At 35.2% G+C, this 18,227-nt stretch overlaps 2 protein-coding genes across 19 annotated transcripts in view; both read left to right on the forward strand.

The window, feature by feature from the left end:
* The first annotated feature begins 49 nt into the window (after positions 1 to 49).
* LOC126719034 (uncharacterized) lies at positions 50 to 9,780 on the forward strand. 2 transcript variants are annotated; one of them, XM_050421569.1, is made up of 14 exons: positions 55 to 264; positions 1,443 to 1,803; positions 2,293 to 2,486; positions 2,590 to 2,725; positions 3,566 to 3,844; positions 4,007 to 4,104; positions 4,319 to 4,433; positions 4,622 to 4,727; positions 4,828 to 4,921; positions 5,347 to 5,552; positions 6,667 to 6,766; positions 6,863 to 6,979; positions 8,857 to 8,913; positions 9,385 to 9,780. In XM_050421569.1, the coding sequence occupies exons 1-14, from the start codon at positions 163 to 165 to the stop codon at positions 9,496 to 9,498; spliced, it is 2,079 nt and encodes a 692-aa protein (XP_050277526.1). In that variant the 5' UTR covers positions 55 to 162; the 3' UTR covers positions 9,499 to 9,780. The 2 variants fall into 2 exon arrangements, 1 of the variants encoding a protein (XP_050277526.1); XR_007653175.1 differs by lacking the exon at positions 9,385 to 9,780 and having other exon boundaries at positions 50 to 264; positions 6,868 to 6,979.
* Positions 9,781 to 13,096: 3,316 nt separating this feature from the next.
* LOC126719029 (cell division control protein 48 homolog B) overlaps positions 13,097 to 18,227 on the forward strand; it is a 140,124-nt gene continuing 134,993 nt past the window's right edge. For 7 of the 17 annotated variants that reach the window (XR_007653170.1, XR_007653169.1, XM_050421520.1 and 4 more), the window contains exons 1-8: positions 13,097 to 13,680; positions 13,822 to 13,866; positions 14,910 to 14,965; positions 15,135 to 15,284; positions 15,999 to 16,106; positions 16,638 to 16,737; positions 16,932 to 17,216; positions 17,299 to 17,468. Coding sequence is in view for 11 of the 17 variants with exons in the window: in XM_050421520.1 (XP_050277477.1) it covers positions 13,519 to 13,680; positions 13,822 to 13,866; positions 14,910 to 14,965; positions 15,135 to 15,284; positions 15,999 to 16,106; positions 16,638 to 16,737; positions 16,932 to 17,216; positions 17,299 to 17,468 (1,076 nt within the window). In the remaining 6 variants the exon portion in view is untranslated. The remainder of the gene's footprint in view (positions 13,681 to 13,821; positions 13,867 to 14,909; positions 14,966 to 15,134; positions 15,285 to 15,998; positions 16,107 to 16,637; positions 16,738 to 16,931; positions 17,217 to 17,298; positions 17,469 to 18,227) is intronic. The other 10 variants (XR_007653172.1, XR_007653173.1, XR_007653174.1 and 7 more) reach the window with 8 other exon arrangements.

Below are 18,227 nucleotides of genomic sequence, written 5' to 3' on the forward strand. Positions count from 1 at the left end.
ATTATATATAACCATTATCATCTCCTGCTAAAACCCTCAAATACACCATGCCAATGAAAACCAAAGGTTTTAGCGTAGGTAGAACCCGCCCACAACAACTCAAAAACCCAGAACTGAGAACTGAAAGCTGAGAGAGAGAGAGAGAGAGAGAGAGAGAGAGAGATGTGTGGAATAGCTTTGATCATCTCTGGAACTTGTATTGACTTGTCATCTCTGCTTCTCGACTCTGTACCTTCAGCCTCCTCTACTTCCATTGATGACCAAGTAGGTTTTTCTAGTTTTAATTTTTATTATTATATTTTTAAATTCTTGTTTGGTCAAAATTTTTCATTTTTATATTTAGAGAACAAGAATTTGATATTAACAATGTGTCATAAATTGTTTCATAATTTAATTAGATTTTTAGACCCAAAAAAAGAAAAGAAAAAGTGGAGCAATCAAAAATATGTACCAGAATTCAGTTATAGTATTTTGTTTTTTTTGGGAAATGTGAGGTATTATTCACTTATGGGGAATCTTTTTCAATTTTAGACTTATTGCTTTTTTGAGTGGAGTGATAAACTACTGGTTGTTCCAAAAGTTTGAGAATTTACTAATACTTCTCCTCATGTGTGGGCCCAGACTCTCCGACATGTGGGTCTTTAAATGGGGGTAAAGTGGGGACAGTGTTTGACTTATGCTCATCTATTATGATTTAATTATATTTAGACAAAAAAAAAAGTGTACCATAATTCAATTAATAGTTTTTTTTTTTTGGATTGTGGGGTATTATTCACTTATAGGGAATATTTTCAATTTTAGAATGATTGCTTTTGAATGTGGGGGGAAGAGCTTGCTGTAGATATTGTCTATATGAGTGGCAAACTGGCAATAGTTTTTGGGTGTGTGTTTTGGTTGTTTTTGCTAAAGGGCTATGACTCTGATGACATTATTTCTTGAAACACAAGAATTGAGTGGAGTGATAAACTGCTGCTTGTCCCAAAAGCTTAAGTTTTTTGGAAATTTGATTAATTTAATTATTTATTAGTTACTAACACTCGTCCTTACGTTTGGGCCAAACTCTCCAACACGTGGCTTTATAACTTTTTAAATGGGAGGTAAAGTGGAGACAGTGTTCGACTTATGATCATCTATTATGATATCGTGATAAATTGTCACTGATCCCAAAAGCTTAAATGGCTAGGAAATGGAAGTTTAATTATTTGATCCCAATTCTAACATGAAAGGTGATTTTGTGGGTTCAAAAGCCACTGGTTAGAAAATAGCATGTTGCGGTTTTTTTGGGGTTAATCTCTCTCTCTCTCTCTCTCTCTCTCAATATGTTGCTAGTGAAAGTATATGATTTAGTGTTAATTGAATTTTGATAGTGTGCTAATTATTTTATAATCCTTGCTGTTTCAAAAAAAGTGACTAATATTTTTTATTGGTGCACTGTTCATCAGCTGGTATTCTCGATAGATGATCTTAAAGCAGCTCTAGGGAGGAGGGGTCCTGATAGCTTGGGTAGCAAGAAGGTTTTCCTTTATTCAAAGACTTCAAGCTCCATTGAGGAGCGAGAAATTGTATCCTTCACTGGTGGAGAAGAGGCAAAAGAAAGGGACGAGTCCTGTTCACAACGTGTTGAGGAGAAAAATGATTGTTGCTTTGATACACATGGACAAACTCATGAGGTAGAGAATGGTTTTAGCATGTCCAATGTTGTGGCAGAACTTCACTTTATTGGTGCCACATTACAGCTCCGGGGGATAAATCCTATTGTTCAGCCCTTGATGGATACATATGGGAATATTTTTGTGTATAATGGTATGCTTACTTGTCTCTTAATGGATTAGATCAGAGGGATTGTATTCATCATGGTTTGACCTTTGTGCTGCATATATTTCTTTCACACACTTTTGGCCTATTTTGTTACACTGAGTTTTTGTTGGATATGGGTCCTACTTGTGTTTCTTGTTGGTACATGACATTCTTCAAGTAGATGTAATCTCATATTTTTTGATTGGTTATCTTTATTTTCATTTTACTTTGCTTAAAAAATAGTCAGGGCAAAAGTATAGCTATACCTAGAAAAAGGTGAGGCTTTAAAAAGATGTACATTCTAAGTTATTTAAAAAAAAAAAAAACAATGTACATCCTATTTAAGGATGAATAAGCTAAATTAAACAAGAAATTAATGATCAAATGCATTTGATTTTATATAAGACACTTGATGTTTAAAACTGGTCTCTTCAATTTCATTCATTTAGTTTTCAGATATAATCTTGGGTTCTGATTTTATGTTCTACTTTGAAGGAGAAATATTTGGAGGAATTAACATTGATAGTGATAGCAATGATACTGAAATTCTAATGCAAGCTCTTGGAAACTGCTGCTCGTGCAATTCCCATTTGCACACAAGAACAAGCTACTGTCTTGAAAAAGGAAAAAGTTCTGTTCCAGAGGTTCTCTCTACAATTAAGGGGCCATGGGCTGTCATCTATTGGCAGGTAACTCTGAGTGGTAAGTTTCTATTTATTTCAATTAAATTTTTGCAGTATCTCTCGTTACCAGAATCTTATTTCTGAAGTTTACTTGTCACATTATGTATAGGAAAGTTCAAGAACCCTGTGGTTTGGTCGAGATGCATTTGGCAGACGGAGCCTTCTTGTTCACTGGCCTACTTTGGAGGACCATCGGTTCCTGCTATCTTCTTTATCACCATTTTCTTCCACTGAGGAGAGTTCTGGTATACTATGCTCAGTAGAACTTTACTCATTTGGTTCTTAGGGTTTGGCTTATGTTGTTTAGTGCATTGTAATGATGATTGATAATACAGTGTGCTGAAGCTGATTTCTGTTCTGGAGTAATTCTGAAACAAAATGTCAAGTAAATTATGCATGTTGTTTTATTTTTCATTCTCCCATTTCTATTCCCTGATCTTTAAACATTGTGTGATACGATATTTCTTCACGCCACTCTCCTTGTATTCCATGTCTTTTCCTTTCTGAAATTTTGTTCTCCACACCAGTCTCCTTGTGTCTATTAGTTCAGATGTACACATTGCTTTAGTGGATCTCACTACTTTGAAAATAGATTCCCCTCTAAACATTGCTTAATATGACATATCTCCAAGCTGAGTGAATTTGGGCAATCTGAAAAGACATGCTATGAACTTTTATATGTATTAGGTGATCATAGAATGTGCAGGGTGGGAGGTATTCTTTATGGAGTGTTGCTTGATAAACCTTCTTTTTGACAATTGTAATTAATGGCAAAGGAAGAGCGCTTATTGGCAAGACTCTTAATACAGCTGTTCCTTATAATTAGCCATAGGCTTTATTGAGCCAAAGTGAGCAAGTACTGCCATGAATATATATATATATATATATATATATATATTTTAAGGGCACTGCATACATGTATATTGTTTTCCAAATGCATAAGTTTTTACCATTGTTGCATTTAGTACCATTAAAATTACAAGTATATTAACCCACAAGTCCCTTTAATTTTTCTTGCAGTTTGTCAATTTTTGACTCTTGATATGAGTGAGATTTTTATATCAAGTGATGTTATTTTAATCCAGGCTTTGAAGCTGAAAATGAAATTAACAACCACAATTTCTGGGAAGAGCTTACATGTGGGATATACAGCATATCTTTTGATGCTCCAAAATTGGATGGGTGCCTGGTTGGTAAGGTCAGAAAACATGAATGGACAAATTCCATGCTAAAAGAACTGATTGTTTGGGAGAGAACTTCTGTTGAACCAAAACCCGAAGATTTATACTCTTCTCATGGCAAGACTCTTATGGAGCAACATGATGTGCATTCAGCTTGTTCAAATATATTGCCATCCAAATCAGGTGATTTTCATACCATTCTGTAAACAGTTGCATGTGGAACTTCCAAATTTTAGTTAAAATATAAACTACTTACCATTTTTGTCTCATGAATATGATTAGTAATTATAATTGTAGGTTTTGTTGTAATGATGCTGTAACTGTCGTTTTGTATTGATTAAGTAGGGCCCATCCAAGCTTCAATTTCAGGGATGGCAGAGACTGTACTGTTTGCTTTAAGGGAATCTGTGATGCGGCGCACTTCACTGCATAGAATATTTAAGGTTCAAGATCTGATTGAACTGAATTACATTTGCATTAGTTTCATGCTATAGAGTAGTGGGACAGATATTTTTCTTAAACATTTTATTGTAAAATGGAAAATTAGGGAATATTTTCCAACTAAATAACCTTGAGTAGGCTCAATTATTTCTTTTTTGGGTTATTTGATTTATTTCCTTTTGTATTAATAGAATTCTTTTGACATGAAATGCATAGGCAGTTACTTGTGATATAAGACAAGAGGTACTCACACCAGTGGCAGTTCTTTTCTCTGGAGGATTAGATTCTATGATACTTTCAGCATTACTAGATGAATGCCTTGATCCCAGCTGTGAGTGTTCAGTAAAAGCTACATTTATTTATTTTTCCCCCTTCTTAATGTTCTGTGTTATATTTGTATGAATCTCAATGAGCTCCAATTTTTAGAGTTGAAACTGTAAAGCTAAATAATGACATGCATTATAAAATCCTTTTGTCAATCGTACCTGTAAGCTCATGTCCTATCAATTTTAATGACAGATGAGATTGATCTACTTAATGTGAGTTTTGACGGTCAGTCTGCTCCTGATAGAATCTCTGCCAAGGCAGGAGTAATGGAGTTGAGAAGAATTGCACCCTTGAGAAGGTATGGACTATGATTTCCCATACTAAAAGGCTTTCTGTGTAATGAATTTCTGCAATTGTCTTGCCTTGTGCTATCAGTTCACATGATATTTTAATTGCAGGTGGAAACTTGTAGAGATTGATGCTGATTTATCAACATTGGACCTTGAAACAAAGCACGTCATGTCACTAATAAATCCTGCAAATACTTATATGGTGCAAAGTTTCTTTCAACAGATAATGCAGTTTTCCCTTATTCTATATATGTTTTGTTTTAAGCTTCCACTGAATCAGATAAATGGCCTTATAATCTTATGTTGTTCTAACTTATATATGTTTCCTGACATTATGGGAGGACATCATCGATACACATAATTATCTCCTTCGTGTCTTTTCTTTGCTGATTCCTCTCAATGAAATTTTCCAATACTTTTGATGTTCCTTTAGCATAAGCTTTTATTGTAATTCACTCTTAGATCTCAAAGGTGTCTTATGATCTTTTAGCTTAATTTGTCTTTTATTTTTTCCCATGAAATAACAAAATAACAGAGTAAATGTCATCTTTCTAGATCTCTCTTCTCACCAACATAAGTGCTATTGATCTGAATGGATAGAGTCTTATATCTTATTTAATATTGCAGGACCTGAATATAGGAATAGCTTTATGGCTGGCTGCTAGAGGCAGTGGCTGGGTGTATGAAGGAAATAACAATAATTTTGATAAGGATCTTCAGTGCAATGAACGTGTTAAATACAAGTCAAAGGCCAGGATTGTCCTTGTTGGTTCTGGTGCTGATGAGCAATGTGCTGGATATGGTAGGCATAAAACAAAATATCGAAAGGGAAGGTATGCATTTTTCATGAATAAATTAAATAATCTCGTCACTTTTTTTTTTTTTTTTTGCATGTTTGGAAACCAATTTGTGTGTGTATTCACGCATGTGTGGATCTGTGTTTATGTTCATGTAATTACTTTGCTGTAAAGTAGTTCTTTTGTTAATATCAGTGTGTATCATATAGGTCTTGAAGTTGCTGTAATATTCTAACCTGTTTTTTAATATCATATAAGTCTTCACCTACTAGCAATTTAATGTGTGGAACTGGCTCCTAATGCTTCTTTCAAGAGGCTGTAAAGAATCTGTGGCCCCTAGATACTTTGCTGCTAAAGTAGGTGAATGTTATCACATTATAGTAATGAGAAAATAAGTGTGGTAATAAAATGGTTGAGAACGTTCAAACAAAATTTAGTTGCTGAAAATTTCTTAACTTGGGCCTCAGAATCTAGGCAAGGCTCCTAAAATTTCTTTTGGTACTTGCATTGATCCTTGTCAATTTGATAGCTAATCATGACCAAATGATGCGGCAGAAAAGAGTATCCTGATATATGCACCTGCTGCCGGTACAACCCTTTGGCAAGCTTACTTAAAAAAAAAAAAAAAAAAAAGCCTTGGCAAAATCAAATTGATTTTGGACCAATGCCTTCAGAAATACTGTATTCAGCTTGTTTGTATGTGAATGCGCATGCATTTGCGAGGGTGTCTGTGTGTGTGGTTCAGTGGCTATTGGGCTTCACTAACAGGAACTGTATTCTTCTGTTGTATGTATTAGTTTTAGTGCCCGTTTGGCATTCTATTTTGAAAAGTAGTCTTTTTTTAAAAACTTCACTTTTTTTCTAGATACAGGCTTTTCAAACAATCCATTTTCAGAAGGCCGAAAAAATAAGCTGTGCCAAATGGATCCACAGGAATAGGGTCTTCTGGAATTTCAGTACTAAATTCATTCTAAGAAACTGAAAGAATTACCAGCTTCCTGTGCGTTATTATTTGATTTTCTCCTATTTAGAGCAGCAGTGATTTGATATCATTCATTATATTCGTGACCTATCACTGAACCAAGTAATGTTTGGAGTAATTGATGTTTATATACCTACTCGTTTTGGTGGTCTCATATGCTGTCTTCAGTTGGCTTGGGCTACATGAGGAAATGAAATTGGACATGCAAAGAATTTGGAAGAGAAACCTAGGAAGAGATGACAGATGTATTGCTGATAATGGGAAGGAGGTATTGCTAACATCTTGGACAAAAACAATTTCTTACATCATTGACTGGTCACATGTGGCAACTATCTAATTCTTCCTTTTCTGCTTTTTAAAAAAGGCTAGATTTCCTTTCTTGGATGAAGATGTTATAAGGACTTTGCTTGATATTCCTCTGTGGGAGATTGCCAACCTTGATCAACCTAGTGGAATTGGTGATAAAAAGATTCTGAGAGAGGTCAGTGCTATATCTTTTGTTTAGTTTACATTCTCTGTCGTGCCCTAACATATGAGACATGATACGAGCACAGAAATACGGTTATGTACATGTTTCTGAATATATATATATATATATATCATCTGGGAATGTGCCGGCATACGTGCATGTTTTGTAAGAGCATCTGCTTCTGGGTTTTATGCATGATATTTACTTTTGTACTTTACAATGCATAACACTATATAATGTGACTGAATTCCTTCTATGCCCCAGAGAAATGTAGTGTTAAAAATGAATACAGTTTTTTTTTTTTTAAGGAAATGGCTTTGTAGTTGTTGTCAACATGAGTATTGTGCTGATGAGTATTTGACAAACCATCTGTAGGGAGAAGTTCCATATGTTGCATTGTAGCATCTCAATCTCTATTGATATTATATTCTCGAATTTGGGGAGTCATCTGGCTTAAAATTGGTGATGGTTGGGATTCAAGTGATAGCCTAGTGGTAATGGCATCCTTTGTGGTGCCCCATACCTGTGGTTCGAAGCCCACGTCCCCCTTTCCCCTATCTACCTATCTCAAAAATTGGTGATGGTTGAAGGAATATGATTACCATGACCAACAAGTTGAAGCTGTGTGTGGTGGAAACTGAAGGTTGTCATTTGAAAATATTAGACCATAATTTGGTTAAATGAGTAACTGTTTATTCATTGCCCATTATTATACCAAATGATATCTTGTTCATGGTTATAGTTGAGATGTCAAGCCAAACGTGTGGGTGACATAAAGTTCTGTGGAAAGAAAATTTATTGCTGTCTAACAGGATTTAACTTTGAACTTCTCTATTACCTATCCAAAAAAAGAACTTTGAACTGCTCTATTGAATGAAGTGGACTCTGATGGAGTGTAGGGAATACAAAAACCTTATATGGGGTTAGGGAGACATTCTGGTTTGATCCAGGTTGAAGTTTCTTGAGGTTCCATTCCAATTCATCATCTTGCTATCTTAATATAATCAAGGGGAAATCACACTTTTCCACCTTGAACTATACCCCATTTTACACTTTGCCCCTTGAACCATCAAAATGCACGATTGACCCCCCAACGTTATAACTCTGTAATACTTACCCCCCTATCGGCTGTTTTTGGGTTAAGTCTAACGGAATTTAGCATTAAACTACCAATTTGCCCCTTCCTCCAAATCATACGGTAGAGGGTAGCCAAGCTAACAGTGCTTAGTTGGTCTTTTTGGATGATCAGAACTAGGACTAAGACATGGCCCAGATTCCCATGGGGGACAACAGCGGCGAAATCTTGGACAATGGATGAAAGCCTGATCTAGCAAACCAATGCCTTAAGCCACTCAGCCATGCCTCCAAGTTGTTGATCAAAATTTGATCTGCAGGGTCTGGTTGGTTGCCCAAAGGATTATTGACTCCGATCAACAGTGTAATCCATTATTCATGAATTCAAAATAGTTTCACCTGACTCATCATTTTATTAAGAATAGACTCATATCGTCTCAACTCAAAAGGAATTATTCTCCCATGTAATAAAAAATTATGAAAAAAAAACCTATGATTTTGTACCAGCTGGAAACAGCTGAAACAATCTGTATAGGCTGAAACATCCTGGTATTTAAACCCGATACATTTCAAGGGTCTAAGTGTACAGGGTTACTAACCAGTATGAAATCTATTGACCACTGTAGCTGGTATGGTACAGTAATTATAACTTTGGTACTGATTTCTCTTTTACTGTTATATGCAAAGAAATCTTACATGTTCATTTTTGGATTTGAAATCCGTTACTAAATCAATGGCTCTCAATTCAGGCTTAGTATCTCATGTCATGAATCCTGGCCAGATGTTTAATTGTTTGTGCATTATGTTTGTTGAAGGTTGCTCGATTGCTTGGTTTATATGAAGCAGCAGTTCTGCCCAAAAGAGCAATTCAGGTATGCATACCTATACAGATGTTATAACATTTAAATGTATGAATTGCCATGCTTTGGGTTTATGCAGCACTTAGCACTATGAATTCTTTTCTTTTTCTAGGTAGATAGTAATATCACTTCTCAAGGGGATGCTGTGTTTTTTAAATTTTACTATACATATAGCATTTAACAGTCAGTCTTTCTGATTATGCTATTATCAGCATTCTGTCGTTTTGAACAATGATTAAATCCATAGTATCAATTGGACTAGTTTTCTAGTTATAAAAATCTCTCTGAATTGGTTCTGCAATGAAGTCGTAAGTCAAATACATGCAAAAGAACTTTCAAGCTGGGTTAAATACAAATTGTTCATGAGCTTTATCTAGAAGAAAGTTATGTTGCTAAACGCTATTTGATTCTTAAGTGATTTACTCTTTTTCTCAAAAAAAAGAAAAAAAAAAGTGATTTAATCTTTGTTCTTTACTGGTGTAGTTTGGTTCAAGAATTGCGAGGGAGTCAAATCGAAAGAATTTTGGTAGTAACCGTGCGGCAAATCAGGCGTCTGCTGGAAGTGCAGTAATTCAATTGCCATCAAACTTGACTTAATACCGCCCTTGGGTTAATTCTTCGCATGTGTTCCTCTCTTTCTTTCTGGAGCTTTGATCTGCTTCAATCTGGAGTTCCTGCATTTTTGGTCTCGGCTCTATAAATGAATGATGACAATGAGCCATCACCAACATTGTTTTTGTGCACATGCACACAGATCTCCGTTCCTCCAGCATCATAAAGCACCTTATTACTTTGTAACTAGAATTTAAATGATTTTTTTGTATGAATTGAGATTCGAGAAGATATAGTCTTTTTAATTGATCCTGAGTTATTCTTTAATTAGAGTTGGAAGAGTCATTTCACAGCCATGGCTTTGACTAATTCTTACACTTTTGCATTTTATCATAGCCACCAGCTGAGCTTAAATAATGAATTATCTGACAATTAAGTGCCATAATTTCTGATTACAAGTCTCTGGTGAGAAAAATTGAAGCAACTTGCATAGAAAGTACAAAATTATGCAGATTAGTTAGCTGAGGAAGGATGTCACCTTAATATATTTTTGCTGTTTATCATGAGCCATCTTATTTGTAAAAACCAGTGTATGGTTGATGCAATGATCTGCAGTTGATAGAATGGTTTTAGTCGTATTAGGGGTGACTACCCTCCTAGAATTAAAGGAAGAAAAGAGTATTTGGGTTAAATTCTCCTCCTTTGTTTATTCATCTTAACGCTTAAATACAATTAATCAAGATAACTCCTAGTCTTATGGTTCTATCACAAGATAGACCTCATCCTAATAACAACTTAATCAAATTTAAATAACAATTATCCTAACATGATAACAATTATCCTAACACAATAATAACTACTCCGTAAGGCAACATCACAAGTCCAATAACTTAGCCACTGTCTGACTCAGCGGCTGCTTCCAATTCCACATGTCCATCTTCTAGCTCCTTATGCCCGTGGGTCATAACAGTTGATGTTCAGGGTAAGCTGTACCTAAATTTTTTAATTTGAAGAGATTTATTTTTCTCTCTCCTTATTTATTGCAAATCATACTCATCCCAAAGTTTATGGGAGAAGACTTGTTGAATTCTCTTCTGGAGGAAGCTCGAAATGTCAAGGATAAGTTTCAGATAATCTAGTGGCACACAACAACAAAGACCAATATACAAAGAGGCATCTTATCAAAAAAAAAAAAAAACATACAAAGAGGCCAAACACTGCATGAAAATGAAACACTATCAAATTGCACTACATAAACCAACAACACCCGGAGAGTTAGAGAGAGAAGCCAAAATTTCTTTCTATAGTAAGTTTCTTTTTGTTTAAAGAGTTTAGTCTTGTTTATTCTGTTCATTCTTTCATTGGATTAAATATGTTAGTCACATTATTTTGTTGTTTTTGTTAATTCTGGTTTGTTTGCAATGTTACATGTGAGGAATTTGCATCTGTGCTAATTTTATTAGAGATCTTAAGTGCAGTATTTAATGGGTTGTATTATTCTATTTACAAGCATAGAAATCTTATCCTTTTACTAGTCTTCTTGGCTGGAATCATAAATGGGTTGTTTCTATAGGTAGAGTAGGAGTGTCATTCTTCATGGACGGAGTATAATTTTAGGAAAAGTATTCAGTTGGGGGGAGATAACGTTCCATCATTATTCATTAGGGATGTGATCAAAATGTCGTCCAGTTTGAATCTTGTTATTGAATATATTTTGATGGTCTTAATAATTAAATCATGAATGTCTAGATACAAGAACCCTTAAACTAGTTAAATTATTATTGTGTGTACCATACATATTTTTCACATAAAAGTAGACCTTACATGTGGATCTTGCACATAAATCCACATTTATGTGAGAGAAATGTTATACCCTAAGTCTAAGCCTACATAATATTTTCTCAAAAACTAGCCCCTAAGTCTGTCTAAATATCCATTATACCATCATCAAGCACTTAATATATTCATTTGCTCAAGGTAGCTGCATTTTTTAGCCTTCATAACAGCTCGTACAAAATTTTATTTCATTTTTTATTATTATTATCTATTTTAACATAAGAACCTATTTTTTTTCTATTTTAAAAAATCACTTTTCAGAACATTTATATCAGATTATTTATTCCAAACTCCATTTCATTAAAATATCAAATTTTCTTGATTTTTTTAAGTTGTTCAATTCTCTTCACATACTACAACCACCATCCACTCTTTTCCTACATCATTGGGAAACACAAAAAAAGAATAAAAAAACAAAATGCGCAACCGCAATGCTTGTGTATATTTGCACAAGTCTGGTAGCAAACATGCGTTTTGCACAATTGATGTGTAAGTTGATGTGGGTAATTTTTGGGTTTGGTTTAGCAAAATTTGGGGCTTATGCTATTTTACATACACAAATATGAATGCTCTTAATTGTATGCTTCAACATTGTTTTCAATAATCTAAACCCCAAATTTTTTTTTTTTTTTTTTTTGCCCTAGGTTAATTTTTTGTGATTGGTTCTTAAACATTTTCCCATGTCTTCACTCACGTACTGCATGCAACCAAGCTGTGTGTGATCTATATCACCAAGTTCTTATGCGCACCATTGTGTTAGTTTGCATGTAAAGGAAAATGATAGATTAACTCCTCTTGTGTTCGTAGCTTATGGTATCATATTTTATACTAAATGAATTGGAGAATTCTTTTACTTTCAAATCAATTCCATATCAAGTTTCAGATTGATAGTAATTCCCATGAGAAAAAGCATCTTGAGCATCTCCTTCCACTATTGCATCGTGACATCTCTACCTTATCTGCACCGAGCTCATTGAGGCTAGTCAAAATGATGACTTACTACATGCTTTAGAGAGGAATATTTACTGCATTTCAGTGTTTTCATAATTTCATTTCAGTCATACATACATCATTAGCATGTTCACTGTTCCTGGATCAGCATTCTATTTTGAAAGGCATAGTTTGTCCAATATGCGTTTTTGTGTGTGTTTTTAGTACACGATTTGTCCCTCTTTAGAACCATGTGATCCTTGTAGGTGCTTGTTTGAACTTTTACAAATTTTGAGATATGAGTACCATCAAATAACTTGGGGCAGGGTTATTAAAGAGATCCTTATACTAGATATGGAAGAGGTTGGTTTCCTGGTGGAAAGCAATGAAAAATGTATCCCTGAGTGGCTAGAAGGTGTTATCAAGATCATACCCCATAGATTGCCATAGACAGGAACACACAATGATAAATATTGAAATTTGATGGTGATCATGACTCATGAGTGAATGATACCAAATTTCAATTGCTTGGAAATTAATGCACTAGTAAGTAGTAACTTCTTCTTTTTTGGAGAAACTTGCCCAAGTAACTTTTGGAGAGATTTGGTAGGTATACCAATGGAGTGCTCTATTTCATAATGTGGCACTTAACGGATATGTCAACAAACCATTAATGGAGAAGTTAATTTTACTAATAGAGATAAGTTTTAGGGTGTAAAACTCAATTTTTTAAACTTCAGGGTGTAAAATTCAAGTTAACTCCAAATGTTAGGAGTGTATTTTGCAATTTATCCAAAAACTTTTTATAAAAAAATTGATAGTACCCCATCATATATGAGTTTTGGAGATTTTTTTTTTTTTCAAAATAACACCAATTTTAAAACAATTTTATTAGTTTCCATAGTTGCTAAACTATTTAGTAAACTAACGTATCAAGGGTAAGAGACTTGATTTCAATGAAAATTCACCGGGAAGTTGAGTTTTAAACCCTGAGTTCCACAAACGAAAACCAATAAGCCTCAGTCTCTTCTTCTTCTTCTTCCTCTTCTCCCTCTGAAAAAAATTCCACGACAACCAAAGAAATAACAAAAACACAAACAAGAGATCAAAGCAGAAACCACATGAAGCAAGAGATCAACCACGAACCCAGCGGCGAACCCAGTTGGTGAACCCACGAACCAGGCGGCGAAACCCACGAACCTGTGTAATCCTCAGGCGAAGGTCGTTTTCCCTCTGTTTCACTCTTTTTTATTTGTGCAGAGCACACACAACACACACTGTGGGTCTCTGTCGAATCAAATGGAAAGCGAAGGCAGCAACATCAGCAACGACAACAAGGAAAACAAGCAGTGGAGAGCAGAAGAAGCGATAGCAGGAAACGCTGAAGCCCTTCAGGCACTCAGAGAGCTCATCACTTTTCCTCTCTATTACTCTTCACAAGCTAAAAAACTCGGTCTTAAAGTAAGTACTTACATACAAACAAACAAAGACTCTACTTTATTTACCTTTTATTTCGTATTCAATGATCTGAATCGTTGTTATTAATTAGTATTATGTTCTAGCTTTAGTTTTAGCCTAATTGGTTTCTGGGTTTGCTTCCAGTGGCCCAAAGGTTTGCTTCTCTATGGTCCACCAGGCACTGGAAAGGTATTTCTCTCTGCAAACTTATACATACATTTATATATTCTTTAATGGGTATTGTTTTGTTCAGACTTAAATATGTTCTGTTGTGAATTGGGATTCATTTAGCTTGGCCAAAGAATATATAGGTAATGGGATGCTTTTGTGGGAATTTATTAATGAAGTTTGAGGTATGTTTTTGGTCCTGGGCATGAGCATAAACCGCTTAGTCCGGCAAGGGTGAATGACCTTGGATTACCTTGGTAACTAGTTCTGGTGACTGGGGTTAGTTGCCCGTAAATTTTACTGGGTAGAGGCGAGTCTAAAGGGCTCTTATTTAGAAAGGTTCCCTACATTATAAAAAAATAAAAAGGAAGTTTGAGGAATGATTTCCATTTTTTCCCCTATTGGGTTAGTGGCAATCAATTTTGTTTTCTTGAAAGATTTTATTTTGTGGCAAATGGAGTCCAATGGTGTGTGTGTTTTTTTTTTTTTGGGGGGGGGGGGGGGGGGGGGGGTGTGTTTATGTTAAATTTGGCATTTTTTTGTTTTGTTTTAAAAATGCAGCCTCAGGAAAGAAATGTGTGCGCACTTTTGATGAAATTGTTAATGTCTTGGTACAATGTTTTGTTCTTGACATGTGGGCATTGTAGGTTTGTGCAAGTTTTGATTTTTTGATTTTTTCTGTTTAGTATTGGGAAGCTGGTTATCCTTCAAAATTTTCGGTTCAAGTTTTGTGTTATGTTTGGTTTACAAAAAGAAAAACGAGAAACAAAGTGAAAATTTGTACTACAATTTTTTTGGGTGAATTTTCTGTAACTCATTCTTTTGCACAATCAATGGAGGCTGACTCTTTGCAGGGAATGATGAGGACAGGGTTCACAACTCAGTACATGTTCTTTATTTTTCTCTTTTTGCCTACATGTATGCGTATCTAGGTTTGTCTGTCTAATTCAAGTCTGAGTAGCTTATAGTTGGTGATGAGATGATGTCTTGGTTTGGTTTGCTTGTATTCGAAGTTATGAGATTAATTCCATTTTATTTTATTTTTATTTTTCTTGCTATCCTAGACAAGTTTGGTACGGGCAGTTGTTCAAGAATGTGGTGCACATTTAATCATTATCAGGTATGGGATCATCACTTATTTGTATGTTCTTTGCTTTAGATTTTGAAGACTGATCTTTGTGTGGTGCTGAAGCCTTTGTTCTCTTAAAGGTTTATAGTTTCATGTCCTCCAGACTTTTTATTTGTTTCATCATTTTATGATTGATTTTATTGTTGGGTGTGTTCTGCAGTCCACACTCTGTTCATAGAGCACATGCTGGAGAAAGTGAGAAAGTTTTGCGGGAGGCATTTTCAGAGGCATCATCCCATGCAATGTTGGGCAAGCCATCAGTTATCTTTATCGATGAAATCGATGCACTCTGTCCTCGTCGTGATTTTAGGTATGTAGATGAGAACGTTGATGTATTTGTTACCTCACCATTTGATGTATGGACTTTTGAACTGCACTTTCTATTAATATGCGTGGCAAAAAAATTAATAGCATAAGGAAATTGAGTACTTGAAGGTGTTATAAGGAGAGGAGAGGAGAGGAAGATTCTTTTTTTTTTTCCTCTGTAAGTTGGGGCTTATGATGTAAGTGGGTTGAGGTGGGTATATGCTTATTGAAAAATATGGTATTAGGTAGTGTTTTTTTTATTATAAGTATAAAATTTTGATATATTAAGTAGTGTTGCAAATCAAGACTTCGTTAGGTTGGCTTTGTTTGAGTTTCTGGCCCTTTGGAATTGGAATTATTGTAGTTTCATTAGGCTCTAGTCAAGAGGGGTGGTATTATGAGTATCATATCCTTGGTAATTGAACTGTGGATGATGTTGATCATGAGCAATGAGATAAAATTTCTAGTGTCTTGTTGATTAAATTTCTAGTGGCCAAAAACTCAAACTTTTCTGATCTCTATCTGCTCTTCAACACCTATCTTTTTAACTGTTCTGTGCATGCACATGTGTGTTGACATTTGAGGCACACTGCAGATATAATGCCATTTGCTTTTTTCATTATTTGCCTATAAGATGATGTGGAACATGGCATATAACTGAACTGTGTCGCTGTGACACTGATTGTAATGGCTGCACTAAGTGATGTTTCATATGCAGAAGGGAGCAAGATGTTCGTGTAGCCTCTCAACTCTTTACACTAATGGACTCCAGTAAACCTTCCTCAAATTCGGCACCACAAGTTATCGTAGTTGCCTCCACTAACAGGTTATTGTCTCTCTCAGATCTATAGAGTTAGAGTTTCTGCTGCTCTATTTTCCTACAAACTTGATTATTGTACATCTATAAAAGTTTCTTAAGAAATTTACTTTGTCAACATATTTTTCATTACTGGTTATTGACTTATAGAATATATTTGGAGTTGCTACAAATATATGATTTCAGGTTGCCTTAGCGCATTTTTCTGTAGCTTTCCTGCTGTAATTTTGTGATTTTTTTTTATTGTATCTTGATTATGGCAATTTCTTAAATTGAATTGTGTGAAAATTTTATAATTGGTTATTACCATTCGTTCTATGTCAAAGCTTATTTCAAAAGGCTTATTGTGGGCAATGGGCTGTTGTTTCGTGGTGATTTAAACTTTCGAGTCTACCTGATCTTCTACAGAACTTAAGGCAATTGAATTATACTATGAGTTCAATATCATATGATTTCCAGTTCCAGTTCCAGTTCCTTTGTTTTGTACTGTTTTTATAAACCTTTAAATGTATTTTTAATATCTGATTTCTGTGTACGAAGAGTGGATGCAATTGATCCTGCACTAAGAAGATCAGGGCGCTTTGATGCTGAAGTTGAAGTTACTACACCTACTGAGGAGGAACGCCTTCAAATTCTCAAGGTTAGCATGAGTCTCTTAAATTTATGTGCCATCCTTGGGTCCATTATCCTATGACACTCATCGGTCTACCAAAATGCTGCCAGTAGTGCTTCAAACTAATTTTAAATCTTTTAGCTAGTTTGATAGGAGGTTGGATAGTTAAGTACACTATTATTGGCTGAAAGTAGACATTATTTGTGTTAATTAATTTTCAGCTCTACACAAAGAAGGTTCCTTTAGATCCCAATGTTGACTTAAGGACCTTAGCTGCATCTTGCAATGGCTATGTTGGGGCTGACTTGGAAGCTTTATGTCGTGAGGCTACCATATTTGCGGTCAAAAGGTCTTCTGATGCAAATGAAGATGCCAGTGTGCTCAGCTTAACAATTGAAGACTGGGAACATGCAAAAACCATAGTTGGGCCCAGCATAACAAGAGGTGTTACTGTGGAAATCCCAAAGGTGACTTGGGAAGATATTGGAGGACTAAAAGATTTGAAGGTTTGTAATATAAACTTCTCATTTTGCATTGAAAGCCTCGTGGAACTCCTGAGGACACCTTTTTTTTAAAATTCTTGGACAGAAAAAGCTCCGGCAAGCTGTTGAGTGGCCTATTAAACATTCTGCTGCATTTTCAAGGCTGGGAGTATCTCCTGTACGAGGAATTCTTCTCCATGGGCCTCCAGGATGCTCAAAAACGACCCTTGCTAAAGCTGCAGCTCATGCCGCCCAAGCTTCTTTTTTTTCCCTGAGGTTCGAACATTTTGCTTGTCCCAACAACTGATATGTAGCTCATGCTGCATTTTTTGGATGTTATTATATGCTTAGCATTGAAGTCCACCTGTTTTATGAATCACCTGCTATACGCACATTGAGATTACTCATCAGAAAATTAAAAAGAAGCATTTGAGACTGAAAGCTTCAAATTTAACTATCTGGTTTCTCAATCAAAGTGGTAGACAAAATAAATGTTTACCATCACAAAACAATCTTGAGATTAGCAAATGGGCTAGTCAATGAGCTGTACCGTCTGGAGAGATTTCGGGTAGTAAACAGTGGCCAAGGTGACTGAACCAATAATGAACTAAGATGTTAAAACAATCCCTTAATCGCTCTGAATCAAGCGAAGCACTTAACAGTAAAATCTGTGCAGAATTAGCTAATCTAGGGACTTGCATAAGAAGAGAACAACAAAGAAAAAAAATGAAGGATTTTCCTTATCTAATTTGAATAGTTCCTTGGGTTTCTTGCAATAACTATCAGTAAAATAATCTTCTCCTGAGTTATCTAAAGCCCATATTTCATCCCAAAAAAAAAATAAAATCGGCCTTCCTAAAAAACTAAGCTATTGGATGAGTTTTTTTTTTTTCTCCCTCAATTTAACAAAATGATATTTCCAATGGCAAAATGTTCTCTTTGGCGCTCCCTAAATGGCTATTTTTGTTATCTTCAAAAGAGCCCTCCCTGACATTTGATCCCGTACCAGATTATGATTAGGTTTATGTCTGGCTT

Source organism: Quercus robur, chromosome 3 (assembly GCF_932294415.1).
Source record: "Quercus robur chromosome 3, dhQueRobu3.1, whole genome shotgun sequence".
In the NCBI taxonomy this organism is placed as follows: Eukaryota; Viridiplantae; Streptophyta; class Magnoliopsida; order Fagales; family Fagaceae; genus Quercus; species Quercus robur.

What these genes read in the sequence shown, in the direction of transcription:
- LOC126719034 (XM_050421569.1), top strand. Translation starts at nt 163, where the DNA reads ATGTGTGGAATAGCTTTGATCATCTCTGGAACTTGTATTGACTTGTCA. An exon ending in GGGCTGTCATCTATTGGCAG is followed by an intron (nt 2,487 to 2,589) that starts GTAACTCTGAGT and finishes CATTATGTATAG; the next exon opens with GAAAGTTCAAGAACCCTGTG. An exon ending in TTCCACTGAGGAGAGTTCTG is followed by an intron (nt 2,726 to 3,565) that starts GTATACTATGCT and finishes ATTTTAATCCAG; the next exon opens with GCTTTGAAGCTGAAAATGAA.